The following is a 14,989-nucleotide window of genomic DNA, read 5'->3' on the forward strand; positions in this document are numbered from 1 at the left end:
GCAGTAAAGAATCTTCAATGTGCCCATAATGATTCACCCTTAATCCTAGCTATTATTTATATATAGATACATATTCTAATTATTTGAGTAATTTGAGTGAATATTTTTTCAGATCACTGATATTTTTGCAAATTTTAAGATCAGTTTTTTTTATTTTTTTTAGATCAGTTTTTTTTATTTTTTAAGGATAAAATGAGGATAATTACTACAATAAATTCCAGACCTCTTAGCATGTCATTCAAGATCTGTTGCCTGCCTTTCCAGTCTTCTTTCATTGCATCATCGCTTAATGTATGGTCACTTCTCAATTATCTGATAGTAAATGCACTCATTTTGGTTTAATTGTGATTCATTCATAGCAGGGACCTGGGAAAGGTTCACCTTTCCCAAAGCTAGCTTTGTATTTAGAGCTGGCTGTTACTGATTTCCTAGATCAAGCTGCCACAAGCTTCTCTGGTTGCAAGGGAGACAGAGGGGCTTGGAACATTGCCTGTCCCACCCTTCCCTTGCCAGGTTCACTCCAGGCTTGGCTCCTCTAGTTTCACTGAGGATACCCATTTAAGACTAATGAACATATTATGAGTTGATGGCAGTTTTGTTTTAAGTGCAATTTCACATGGCCTCCTTCCAGGTCTCCCCTTGCCCATTTACTCTTATTAGGAGCTGACAACTATGCCTGTGTTCTAATATTTTTTACCTCTTTACTTTTTATACATATTTCTCCCTACCAGAAATGCCTTTTCTTTCCTGTTGAAATTTTACAGTCCCTTTATCTCTTCAGAGAGAATTAAAAAAAAAATCATACCAATCTAATTCTCTTTACAGTATATATTTTATTCTCATTTGTATTTTAATTAGTGATTCTTTCCCCTTTTTTTCCATTTTTCCTATTGAAGTATATGTTAGTGATGATATAGGTTTATCATAGCAACCTTATATAGTATGGAAAATTTAGATCATTAATAAAGGTGATGAATAAAAAACTGAATGAATTACTACTAAAGAAGATCTCTATTTTATTTTTTGCCATTAACATTTTGCTTTTTCTAATACAAGCTCTTATATGAGCTTCAACTAAACTAAAGTGAATTAAGAATACATTCAGGGTATGGGGATCATCTGCTATTTGTTATAGCAACATGCCGAGGAGTATCTCTTATCTGTTTTTTTGTAAACATCTATAAATCATAGGGATTGCATTTGTAAATATTCCTCAGTGTGTCATATAAATATTTTTCTTTATTTCAAAATGAATATTTTATTATGTTCTGTGTAAAAACATCCATATATTCTAGTGCTTATTAGAAGTAAAGAATCTTTGTTTCTTATCAATAAACTAGTGCCATAGAATCCAACTGCTTGCATAGGAATGGATTACTTAATGGAGACCTGACTGCAATATGTATCACTACAACCATATTTTAATCTTTCAGAAACAGATGGGCGAGATGAAACTACAATTTGAAAATGTCATCAAGGAAAATGAAAGGTAGATCAGTGAACTATTGATTATTTTATTGTTATCCTAGGTAACTTTGTTGTTATTTGATATTTTATTCATTAAGTATACTGGTTATGAGTGCAGACTCTGGAGCCTGATTTCCTTTTTGACTCCTAGGTCCATTACTTACTTACTAGCTATGCAACCTTAGACGTTACTTCATCTCTTTGTGCTTTAGTTTTCTCATCTATGAGTTGAAGATAAGAACTTATTTCATAAGGCTAACTGTAGGGGAAAACAGGGTATATAATAAACATTTTATAAATATTAGCATCATTAATAGCATAGTTATTTTAATCACATATGTTATGAAACATAGTCAAAACAAAAACTGTCAACCCACCATCCAGTTAAGAGCTAAAAATTTTACCAATACTGGAACATCTACCCATGTTTTCCTTCACTATCCCATTCTTCTCCTTCCCTCTGCTGGAGATTAACATTTTCTTGTATTTTGTTTTTATCATTCTTTGCTTTTTAAATTTTTTAGCAAGTGTGTATACCCCTAACAATATATTATTCAGTTTTGTATTTCTTTAAACTATATAAAAATCGTATCATTTAGTCTCCTGGAACTTACGTTTCTAAACAATATCATTCAACAAACAAGTACAAGAGTTTCAAGGGATAATGTTGCTGGGTTACAGATTATATGAATATTCAGTTTTATGATATAATACCAGCTTAATTTCCAAAGTGGCTATACCAATTTCCATTCCCACCTGTGATATTTATGAGTTTTTATTGATCTATATGTTTTTATCACTTATTCTTGCCACTTTTCATAACTTTTGTTAAGTCCTTTTTTTAAAGATTTTATTTATCTATTCATGAGAGACAGAGAGACAGAGAGAGAGAGAGAGAGAGAGAGGCAGAGATATAGGCAGAGGGAGAAGCAGGCTCCATGCAGGGAGCCCGATGTGGGACAGGATCCCAGGACTCCAAGATCACACCCTGAGCCAAAGGGCAGACAGCCAACCACTGCACCATCCAGGCATCCCTGTTATTTTTAAGTCTTAAAATGATTTTTCATTGTTCTAAGTTAACATTTCCCTGAATACTAATATGGCTAACCATTTTTCATATGTTTATTTACCCATGTGACTTTCTTTTCTCATTAAATGCTGTTCATTTCTTTTCTCCATTTTCTTTTTTTTTTCTTTTTCCCATTTTCTGTTTACCTTTTTCTTTTTAAGTTGTCAATGTACTTTATATACTCTGTATTCTGAATATTTGGTGATGTGTCAGTCTTATCAATGCATTAACAATACGGTAAACAGTAACCATTGTAGAAATTTCAGATAGGAAGAGATTTAGTATTACTTAGGGACTATGATCTTGAGGTCAGGAATTTATAGTGCTGCCACCATCTCTGTTGCTACTCCTACAACATCCTTTGCATAAAGCTGGAGACTTGCATTGGAAAGTGAGGCACAGGGTATTGACTGTAAGAGACCCTCATGTCTATCCAGTTTTGCTTGCTATCTGTCATACCAGTAGAAAAATATTCTCAGCTCACTTCTGTTTTCTATATCCCCTTCAAGTAAGCACTGGTGAAACTTTAATTCCACCCACAACTCCAGCTATAAGAATCTCTGAGAAATGTAGTTTTAGACTTTCAACCACTGTTCTAGAGGCTGGAATATAAAAGGGATGAGAATGAGTAATGTTACTACAGTCCCATACAAACGTGCTAGGCAATAGGTGTTTCATTTATCTGTTCCCAGGTTATGATACTCATTAAATGAAAAGAATTTTGTTTTGTTCTTAAGGTGGTTGAATCTATCCATCATTTTTCTTATGGTTGTTATTGTTTGTGTCTCTAGCAAATGTCAGCCTGTGATCATAAGATCTCATATTTTTGGCTAAAAATGTTTAAAGTTTCTTTCTATCCCAAGTTTCTTAACTTTAACTTTTAAAGATAATGCAGCTGGGCTGAAATCTGATATATCTTTTGTTGTTGACTTGTATACCTAGAACAAAAAGTAATGAAATTAAATTTTAGTTCTAAATTCATTTAAAGCATGGGCTCATTTAAAGCTAGCATTCTTTTGTTTGCATTTAGCTGTGTTATATAGCAGTTTACTTTTTTTTTTTTTTTTTTGATTTAGTGCAATACATGCTCTAGAACTCTAGAATTCCCATGGAATTTATATGTCTTGCTTGTGACATTTTGTCACCTCCTCCCTCCCATTTGAAAAAAATGTTTCACTATTTCTCATCTCTTCTAATTTCTGAAAGCTTCATATGTTTAAGCTACCAACGTTGGCTAAAGTGTAAAATAAATCTTTTAATTGGGTTTTCAGTTTTTCTTATTTGTTTTTCCTCCTGGAAAAATTTTTCTAACTTTAACTTTTTTATGATTTACTGTTCTTTCTCCAAAAAATTATTAAGCTATGCTATTCCCTTTTGTTGTTTTTTTGTGTTTTTTTTGTTTTTATTGAAGTTCGATTTGCCAACATACAGTATAACACCTAGTGTTCATCCCATCAAGTGCCCTCTTCAGTGCCCATCACCCAGTTACCCCAGCCCCCCACCCATCCACCTCCCCTTCCACTACCCCTTGTTCGTTTCCGAGAGTTAGGAGTCTCTCATGTTTTGTCTCCCTCTCGTAATTTTTCCCACTTATTTTCCCTCCTTTCCCTTATAATCCCTTTCACAATTTCTTCTATTCCCCGTATTAGTGAAACCATATGGTGATTGTCCTTCTCCGATTGACTTAATTCATTCAGCATAATTCCCTCCAGTTCATCCACATCGAAGTAAATGATGGGTATTCGTCCTCTCTAATGGCTGAGTAATATTCCATTGTGTGTGTGTGTGTGTGTGTGTGTGTGTGTATATGTGTGTGTGTGTGTGTATATATATATATATATATATATATATATATACACATCATCTTTATCCGTTCGTCTGTCGAAGGACACCGAGGCTCCTTCTATGGTTTGGCTATTGTGGACATTGCTCCTATAAACATTGGGGTGCAGGTGTCCCGGCATTTCACTACATCTATATCTTTGAGGTAAATCCCCAGCAGTGCAATTGCTGGGTCATAGGGTAGCTCTATTTTTAACTCTTGAGGAACCTCCACACAGTTTTCCAGAGTGGCTGCACCAGTTCACATTCCCACCAACAGTGCAAGAGGGTTCCCCTTTCTCCACATCCTCTCCAACATTTGTTGTTTCCTGTCTTGTTAATTTTCCCCATTCTCACTGGTGTGAGGTGGTATCTCATTGTGGTTTTGATTTGTATTTCCCTGATGGCAAGTGATGCGGAGCATTTTCTCATGTACTTGTTGGCCATGTGTATGTCTTCCTCTGTGAGATTTCTGTTCATGTCTTTTGCCCATTTCATGATTGGATTGTTTGTTTCTTTGCTGTTGAGTTTAATAAGTTCTTCATAGACCTTGGATACTAGCCCTTTATCTGATAGATCATTTGCAAATATCTTCTCCCATTCTGTAGGTTGTCTTTTAGTTTTGTTGACTGTTTCTTTTGCTGTGCAGAAGCTTTTTATCCTGATTAAGTTCCAGTAGTTCAGGCAGCCCCGGTGGTGCAGCGGTTTAGCGCTGCCTGTAGCCTGGGGTGTGATCCTGGAGACCTGGGATCGAGTCCCACGTTGGGCTTCCTGTATGGAGGCTGCTTCTCCCTCTGCCTATGTCTCTGCCCCCTCTCTGTCTATGAATAAATAAAATCTAAAAAAAAAAAAAAAAGTTCCAGTAGTTCATTTTTGCTTTTGTTTCCCTTGCCTTCATAGATGTATCTTGCAAGAAGTTGCTGTGGCCAAATTCAAAAAGGGTGTTGCCTGTGTTCTCCAGGATTTTGATGGATTCTTGTCTTACATTTAGATCTTTCATCCATTTTGACTTTATCATTTATTAAATAGACTCTCCTTTTTCCAGTGCATAGTCTTTCCTGCTTTGTTAAATATTAGCTGACCACAGAGTTGAGGACCCATTTCTGGATTCTCTATACTGTTCCATTGATCTGTGTGTTTGTTTTGTGTCAGGACCACACTGTCTTGATGATCACTGTCTTTGATCAACCTGAAATCTGGCATTGTGATACCCCCAGCTCTGTTTTTCTTTTTCAATATTCCCCTGGCTATTCGCAGTCTTTTCTGATTCAATACAAATATTAAGATTATTTGTTCCAACTCTGTGAACCAAGTCCATGGTATTTTGTTAGGGATTGCACTGAACATGTAAATTGCTCTAGATAGCAGAGACATTTTTACAATACTTATTCTTCCAATCCATGAGCATGGAATGTTCTTCAATCTCTTTGTGTCTTCCTCAGTTTCTTTCAGAAGTGTTCTGTAGTTTTTAGGGTATAGATCCTTTACTTCTTTGGTTAGGTTTATTCCTAGGTATCTTATGCTTTTGGATGCAATTGTAAATGGGATTAACTCCTTAATTTCTCTTTCTTCAGTCTCATTGTTGGTGTATAGAAATGCCACTGATTTCTGGGCATTGATTTTGTATCCTGTCACATTGCTGAATTGCTGTATGAGTTCTAGCAATCTTGGGGTGGAGTCTTTGGGGTTTTACAGTATCATGTCATCTGCGAAGAGGGAGAGTTTGACTTCCTCTTTGACAATTTGAATGCCTTTTATTTCTTTTTGTTGCCTGATTGCTGAGGCTAGGACTTCTAGTGCTATGTTGAATAGCAGTGATGAGAGTGGACATCCCTGCTGTGTTCCAGATCTTAGAGGAAAGGCTCTCAGTTTTTCCCCATTGAGAATGATATTCATTGTGGGCTTTTCATTTATAGCTTTTAAGATATTGAAGAATATCCCCTCTATCCCTACACTCTGAAGAGTTTTGATCAGGAATGGTTGCTATATTTTATCAAATACTTTCTCTGCATCTATTGAGAGGATCAAATGGTTCTTGTTTTTTCTCTTGTTGATGTGATCTATTACATTGATTGCTTTATGAGTGTTGAACCACCGTCTCAGGGATAAATCCTACTTGGTTACGATGGATGTATTGTTGGATCCTATGGGCTAATATCTTGTTGAGAATTTTTGCATTTGTGTTCATCAGGGATATTGGTCTGTAATTCTCCTTTTTGGTGGGGTCTTTGTCTTGTTTTGGAATCAAAGTAATGCTGGCCTCATCAAACGAGTTTGGAATATTCTATCTTTTTCTATCCTTCTGAATAGCTTTAGTATTATTTCTTCTTTAAATGTTTGATAGAATTCCCCTGGAAGCCAGCTGGCTCTGGACTTTTGTGTCTTGGGAGGTTTTTGATAACTGCTTAAATTTTGATTATTGGCCTGTTCAGGTTTTGTATTTCTTCCTGTTCCAAATTTGGTAATTAGTGGTTTTCCAGAAATGCGTCCATTTCTTCTAGATTGCCTAATTTATTGGTGTATAGCTGCTCATAATATGTTTTTAAAATCGTTTCTATTTCCTTGGTATTGTTTGTAATCTCTCCTCTTTCATTTGTGATTTTATTAATTTGAGTCTTTTCTCTTTTGTTTTTAATAAGGCTGGCTAGGGGTTTATTTACCTTATTAATTCTTTCAAAGAACCAACTCCTGGTTTTGTTGATCTGTTCTACAGTTCTTCTGGTCTCTATTTCACTGAGTTCTGCTTGAATCTTTTTTATCTCTCTTCTTCTGGGTGTAGGTTTTATTTGCTGTTCTTTCTCCAGTTCCTTTAGTTGTGAGGTTAGCTTTTGTATTTGAGTTTTTTCCAGTTTTTGGAGGAAGGCTTGTATTGCCAAATACTAATTTTTACTGTTTATTTTATTATTCAGGGTAGGGAAGATATTTGTTGCCTCCATAAGAGCCATTTTTCTTCTTTCATTCAACTCTGATTTTGTTTCAGTGTCAATGTGCTAATGGGAGATAGTTGCCACCACAATTGTAAATGATAAGTCTTTTATTTAAACTAGTTTGAATTTCTTTTTACCAGGGATTGGTCTAGGAATGAACATGAGACCCTATTTTTAGCCAGTGATGTATAAGAGAAAGTCTGTTGTAGAGCTTCTGGTACAACATTTTCTCCCTGATTGGGGAAAAAAGAAGAAGACAAGAAGAAAACTTTACCCTCTTCTGGCTTCTTGTCATTTTAGAAAGTGATGTGTGCAGGGAACCTGGGTAACTTAGTGGTTGAGTGTCTGCCTTTGGCTCAGATCGTGATTCTGGGGTCCTGGAATCAAGTCTTGCATGGGGTTCCCCATAGGGAAACTGCTTCTCCCTCTGCCTATGTTTGCTTTTTTTCTCTGTGTCTCTCATGAGTAAATAAATAAAATCTTGAAAAAGAGAAGGAAGGAAGGAAGGAAGGAAGGAAGGAAGGAAGGAAGGAAGGAAGGAAGGAAGGAAAAAAAAGAAAGAGAAAAGAAAGAAAGAAAAGAAAAAAAGAAAGAAAAGAAAAGAAAGAAAAAAGTGAAGTTGGTATAGCCATTTTGTAACCATGTGGGGAGATATCAAGATTGAAAGAAGGGAAAGATGAGAAACCCTATGGTCTTTATTACATTATCAAACTGCTGAAACAAATCTGGAACCACTTACTCTTCCGATTTAATATTAGATGAGGTAATAATAAATACTTACAAATGAATGACTATTTTAAGTACTTAGTAAGTGCCAGGCACCATTCAAGGAAAACAGTGATAAAAAAGACAAAAATGACCAGCCATCCTTGGGGAACCTGGGTGGCTCAGTTGGTTAAGCGTCTAACTCTTGATTTCAACTCAGGTCATGATATCAGTGTCCTAGGATTGAGTCTCAAGTTGGGCTCCCTGCTCAGTGGGGAGCTTGCTTGTCCCTCTGTTCCTCTGTCCCTTCCCCCACTAGTGTGTGCACGTGCTCTCTCACTCTCAAAGAAATAATAAATCTTTTTTTTAAAATGGCCATCCTTATTTTTTGTTAGTCATTTTATTACTTACAGCCAAAATATACTGATAGACTTACTTGCATCTGGCAGAGATTCATAAACTACAGCCTGTGGACCAAATCTGGCCTCTTATCTCTTTTTGTAAATAAAAGTTTTTTGACTCACAGCCACACTCATTCATTGATATGTTGTCCATGTTAGATACTGCTGTTCTTGTGCTACTTGAGGTGCTGTGGGGAAGACTATCCCAAAAGTCTACCAAAATCCTAAGCTTTATAAAGTTTTAAGTTTCTATTTCAAATCTTGTATAAAGCCAGAGCTACCCTGATTTCTCTATGTCTCTGTTTATAACTTTGTTTTTGTTCTGATTACTAGTCTCTAGTCACACCAGCCTTCTTATTTAGCTTCCTTAAATCTGGCAAACCAGTTTCCCCTGAAGACCTTACTGATTTCTTCTGCCTAGAGTGCTCTTCTCCAGACCACATGGTACTGTCTCCTTCCCTTTGTTCAGATCTTTTATCAGGAAAGCATTCCCTGACTACATTATCTAGCTATTTCCACTCTTGTCTTTCTTTTTTCTATAATACAATTTTATTTATGGCACTTATTTCTATTTGAAATTATTTGCTTGCTTATTTGTCTTACCTACTAGAATGTATCCTTCATGAGAACAAGGTCCTTGTCTATTCTTACTTAACTGCTTTATAGCTACTACCATCAAATAGTGCTCTTCTATGCATAAACCATATAATTCTTTATAATTTTGAGTTTCAGTTTCTCTAAAAAGTAAAAACTTAGAGTTCTTTTTGATCTCCTTTTGATCTTCTGTGATTTTATAATTTTCCTGACTTTTTGTAGTTACCTTTAATTCAATAGCAATTCTTTAATGACTCATCTTTATTGAGCCTTTCATTTTCAGTTTAGGTTTCATGGAAAAAAACAACTTTTTTATACTCTAATTTTACCACTTTGGGTCATATGTAATTGTGCAATCATAATAACAGGTTCATGCAGCTATGATATAGATTGACTGTTCCAACCTCTTTTTAATATGCCTTCCTGTACTACAGAAGCTGGAAACTGAAAACTAGCTCATGATGTGAATTAGGTTCTGCTAATAAGTGCTTGTAAGATACCTAAATTAGGAGATAAGTAGGAGGAGAAGCAGTATCTGAGGATCTATTTTTATGACTGAGAATCTAACGAGTATAGTGTGGCTCTAGAGTTGATAATTCTGGGTAGCCACTTCTATCAAAGCTAAGGCAGGGTTCCTGCAGGCAATAGCTCTCTGACAGTAACATCCTAATTCCAGGATCTCAGATAAAAAGGTGTGATCTTGGAACCAGTAGTTAGTATAGTTGCTTTCTGATTGTCTAGCTTTGTAACTGTGGTCTGTGTATCAGTTATTTTAGCAGATCAGTTTTGTAATTAGCTAAACCAGTAAGACTAACTTTTTTAGAAGTTGCACTAAAAAGCAGAGAGCAACTAATCAGTGTTGACAGCAGAAAAAATGAGTGCTACTAGTTGGTAATGATAACACTGACTACCTCCACAAAGCTTTATATGATTTCTCTTCTTACTCTCAAGCCATCCAAAATGATGGAAGTTTCTTTTTTTTTTTTTATTTTTCCAAGACTCTTGCATTTTGACTTTATTATTATATATTTGAATAAGTACAACTAGAACCAGAAGTCCTATTATCTTGTATATAATACCTCTTCAGATATTTGGTGAACATGATTAAATTATTGATGTCTAATCTTCAAGATTTGTTAATGATACATAAAACAAAACAAAACAATGGTTTGGAAAAGATTAAAAGTTGTTTGTAGCAGCTTTATTCACAATTCCAAAACTTGGACACAACCAAGATGTCCATCAATGGGTGATTGGATAAATACACTGTGGTACATCCAGACTGTGGAATATTATTCAGCAATAAAAAGAAATGAACTATCAGACCTGGAGAAGGTATGGAGGAACCCTAAATAGATACTAGTAAGTGAAAGAAGCCAATCTGAAAAGGCTACAGATTGTATGATTCCACTATATGAGATTCTGGAAAAGACAAAACTATGGAGACAAGGGGCACCTGGTTGGTGCAGTTCATTGGGCAGCTGACTCTTGGTTTCAGCTCAGGTCATGATCTTGGGGTGGTAAGATCAAGTCCTGTGTTGGTCTCCAGGCTCAGTGTAGAGTCTGCTTAAGATTGTCTCTTCCTCCCCCTCTGCCCCTCCCTTGACCATGTGCACAAGGCCTCCCCCTCTTGAATAAGAAATCTTAAAAAACCAAAAACAAAACAACTGTGGAGGACAGTAAAATGATCAGTGGTTGCCAGGGCCTGTGGGGAGAGAGAATAGGATTGGATAGGATGAAAAGGCAGAGGACATAGGATTTTCAGGGCAAACTATTCTGTAAGACACTGTAATGATGATGATACATGTCATTGTAGGATGTATAACACTATAAGAGTGAACCCTAACGTAAACTATAGACTTTGAGTGATTGAGTCTATGTAGGTTTATCATTTGCAACAAAATATATCATTTTGGTGACGGAGGTCATGCTGATGGTGCCAGGGAGTATATTGGGGAATCTCTCTACTTTCTGCTCGCTTTTGCTGTGAATCTAAAACTGCTCAAAAATATCTTATTTTTTAAAGAGTCACCTAAAATGAGCACATTAAAAAAATAAATCAGAAGAAAGCATGAAAAGAGAGAAAATCATAATAGGGCATATAGAAACAAATACTAAGGTAGTAGATGTAAACCCAAATATATTAGTAATTATATTAAATTTCAGTGTATTACATGCTACAATTAAAAGTGATGTCTTGGAGGAGATTAAAAAAAGAAACCTATTGTAGAATACACTTATTAGAGAGGTTCCTAAAATGTAATATAGAATGGATACAAAATAAAAGGATGGAAAATAGATATACCATGCAAGTGCTAGCCAAAAGAAAGCAGATAATATCAGACACAGTAGACTTTAATGCAGAACAGATTATTAGGAATAAAAAGGGGCAATGAAAAAAGATTCAATTTTCCCAAAAGATATGACAATTTTAAAATTGTAAGCACTCAATAACAAAGTCCAGAATGGAAATTTTTCAGTTTTTCTGTTATTCTAGAATTGAAAACTTCAGTGATAGCATTGAAGACAGACCAGTTAAATTTTTTAAAAGTACTTAAAAGTATCAATAACAAAAGGTGGTTTTTAAATACATTATTTTTCAAAATACTTATTTTTCCTGATAGAAAATGTTTAATAAGAGAAAAATGACCAATACATAAATATAATGACAATTTTTTAAAAGGCACCCCAGGTCCCAGGGAAAAACTGTGATAGTAGGAGATATAAACAGATTGTTCTCAGTAATTGGAAGCAACCAAAAAAATAAGAGTATGTAATATTTGAACGATGCAGTTAACCAATCTGTAAGAAACATATATTGAATACTAATCCCCAATACTCCAGAATACGTATTCTTTTTAAATACACATATAACACTTCCACAATCGACCAGTTCCAAAAAATATCTTGGGTTTTTAAAGTATCAATATTACTCTGATTATATTCTTTGATGACAGTGAAAACTATACTAGAAATCAGCTTTTTTAAAGGTAACTAGAAAATTCCCAACTGTAGTTTAGTTAAGCAACTTCTAAATGTTACTTATAGGCCAAGGGATTAATAATGAAAAATTAGAACATACTTTTTACTGGTTGATAATGAAAATCATTAAAGGTTGTAGGTTGCAGCTAAGACCATTCTTAGAGGGAAATCTATCTTCTTAACTATATGCATTAGAAAAGAAATTCTAAAAATCAGTGATCTCTAAGAATTTGCAGAAGAGGTTAGAAAAAGACAGTAAGCTAAACCAAAATTATAAAACACCTGAGAAATTGGAGCACGTTGGGCAAGAGCCAGCAAGCATTGCAAACTGCAGGATGGGACACTTTGTCCCTAAGTACTTAAGGTACTAAAACAAAAATAATCTATACATGGGCAGTCCTTGTTATGTATGATAGTGCAGGACTAGAAAAATGACCTTGGAAGCTGAAACTCTGGAAAGTGATCTTAATAATCAGTGGATGAAAATTATGCTTTTTTCCTGTGACCTTTAAAAATTTTTATAAAAATACTGATAACTGTCTTACTGTTATTTAGAAGTGTATAAATACCCCAGCCCTTAGAACCCCGGTTCTAAGGAATGAGTTTTTTTACAAAGAAATAAAACACTTTAATTCTCAACGTTTCTAATGTTTTTAGTATACTAAATAAGTATTTTTACTATATTTTTCATTTCATTTAAAATTACTCTAGAGTATACCTGAGTTGATTTATAATAGGAATATCTGTATAATGGAAATAATGGAATATGATGCCATCATTAAAATATTTATAGGAAAGTGTTTTATAATCTGAAAGAATGCATATGTTTCAGTAATAGAGTTTAGAAGGCAGATTATAAAATATTAGCAGTATGGTATATCTGTTTTTAATGGAGAGCAAAAATTCTACTAGAAAATAAATCACACCATTAATAATGGTTTTTCTCTGGGACTTGGGATGTCTTTTTAAAAATTCTTATCATATTTTACAAAATATTTTTTAAAATACCAGAAATACTTAAACCCATGATTATATAGTCAGTTAATCTTCGACAAAAGAGGCAAGAATATGCAATGGGAAAAAAGACGGTCTCTTCAACAAATGATACGGGGGAAACTGGGCAGCTACATGCAAAAGAATGAACCTTTGTGTTGTTGATAATTTTAAGTACTTTTAAATTTTTTAAGTAGAGAATAATTAGCAAGCTCTTGTCCTTTCCTTAGGGAGTGATTATTTTTTTGTTGTTTCTAAAGTTAATAATCCTGTGAGTTTTATTACGTTTAATGAACTTATTTTTAATAAATATATTCTAAAAATTAGTATTGAATTTTTCTAGTTTCAAAGGAGATTTTTAATATCAGTAGGTAATTCTCTTTATTTTAAATAGATGCAGTTTCTTTGGGAAACTACCTTGAGATGTGTTTTATAAATAACCTCTGTTTATAATTTATGAATTAAAGGTTCAAGTTTTTCTGATATTATAAAAACTTTTTCCCTTTTAGGTTTCTATCATTTTTAAATAAAACAGTCTTTTTAGATGTATCTTTCTATAACTCTTTTGGTAGCTGTTTTAAAGCATAAATATCTATAATGTTAAGATTAAAATTGAACTTGCAGCTTTCAGAGTTATGGTCAAGTTTATGTAAAATATACTGAAAAATAAAGCCTCTAATTCTGATTTCATAACCAGCAACAATTTTATCCTACTCTGTTTATTAACTGGATCTAGTAAGATGTCACCTGAGTTCTGTGAAACACAATGAAGAAAATAAATAATTCTGCAGCATTTTATATCCCATTTCCTTTTAGTTAACTAGATGAAAAAAATAAATAAATGAAACCACTATTATATTTACAATTTTTTCTGAATGGCCTATTTCATCAATTAATAGTATATAATACCTAAATCTTACTATCTTGAAAAAATAAAATCTCCTTAGGATACACTGAGTTATTCTTGCATTTACTCTGACAAATTTAATGCATTTGAAATTGTTATATTTTTATTTTCAGAGCACAGTATTTAATGGTGGTTAACAATTCTAATTTTTGAGGTCTACTTAAAAATTATTTTTGTGTAAAGAATTTTTTTAAAGAATGCTTTTTGACCCAAATGTTTATTTAGTTTACCCTGAAATAGTGATTACCTCTTAGTAAAATGAATTTATATTATTATTGTGTCAACTGTTTTTTCTACAGGTTGCACAGCGAATTAAAAGATGCTATTGAAAAACAACTAGAGACCTTTCCCTTTGGCACAGACATGGGAAGTGATATATATACAGATGATGAAACAGTCAGGAATCTGCAAGAACAATTACAACTAGCCAATCAAGTGAGTGACATAAATTTTTTTAAATTAAATTCTGAATAAACAGAGCTTTTAAAATCCCTGTTATTCATTATTCATGAGTGGATAACAGAATAGCAAAATTAATACTTCGTGATTTTCTACAATTTACAAGAATAGTTAGCATGTAACAAAACTTATAATATGTACCTTCCCTGGTTGTTAAAAATATAGCTACTAAATATATATTTTAATTAAATCATAAAGCTTTTGACATGTTTTTTGTGTCTTATAGAAATATTTTAATGCCAGAAATGCCCTAGTGGCTCAGTGGGTTGGGCATATGACTCAATTTTGGCTCAGGCCATGAGGTCAGGGTCTTGAGATTGAGCCCTGCATCTGGCTCTGTGCTCAATGGAGAGTTGGCTTGAAATTCTCTCTCCCTCTGCCCCTCCACTAGCTTACTCGTGTGTGCATGGGCGCGCTCTCTCTCTCTCTCTCTCTCTCTCAAATCTTTAAAAAATAAGTTTTAACACGCAAGGAAATTTTTAAAGAAAATAACATACCTAAATTTACATTTTTCTGTGTTCTGGTATGGTATTTTCTTCAATTTTCAAAGATATAGAATTATATTTTTCTAAAATTATTCTTCTCTGAATTACCTTTTCTCCTTTTTTCCTCCCTCATAGTAGTTGAAATATTTGGGAAGCTATGGTATATATTTCTGTTTTCA

The 14,989-nt window shown here is 34.0% G+C and overlaps 1 protein-coding gene across 7 annotated transcripts in view; it reads left to right on the forward strand.

The window, feature by feature from the left end:
• Positions 1 to 14,989, forward strand: part of SCLT1 (sodium channel and clathrin linker 1) — a 178,018-nt gene that overhangs the window by 25,091 nt on the left and 137,938 nt on the right. For all 7 annotated transcript variants that reach the window (XR_004807007.2, XM_049097251.1, XM_025420622.3 and 4 more), the window contains 2 exons: positions 1,434 to 1,489; positions 14,166 to 14,301. Coding sequence is in view for 6 of the 7 variants with exons in the window: in XM_049097251.1 (XP_048953208.1) it covers positions 1,434 to 1,489; positions 14,166 to 14,301 (192 nt within the window). In the remaining variant the exon portion in view is untranslated. The remainder of the gene's footprint in view (positions 1 to 1,433; positions 1,490 to 14,165; positions 14,302 to 14,989) is intronic.

Source organism: Canis lupus, chromosome 19 (genome assembly GCF_003254725.2).
Source record: "Canis lupus dingo isolate Sandy chromosome 19, ASM325472v2, whole genome shotgun sequence".
Taxonomy (NCBI): Eukaryota; Metazoa; Chordata; class Mammalia; order Carnivora; family Canidae; genus Canis; species Canis lupus.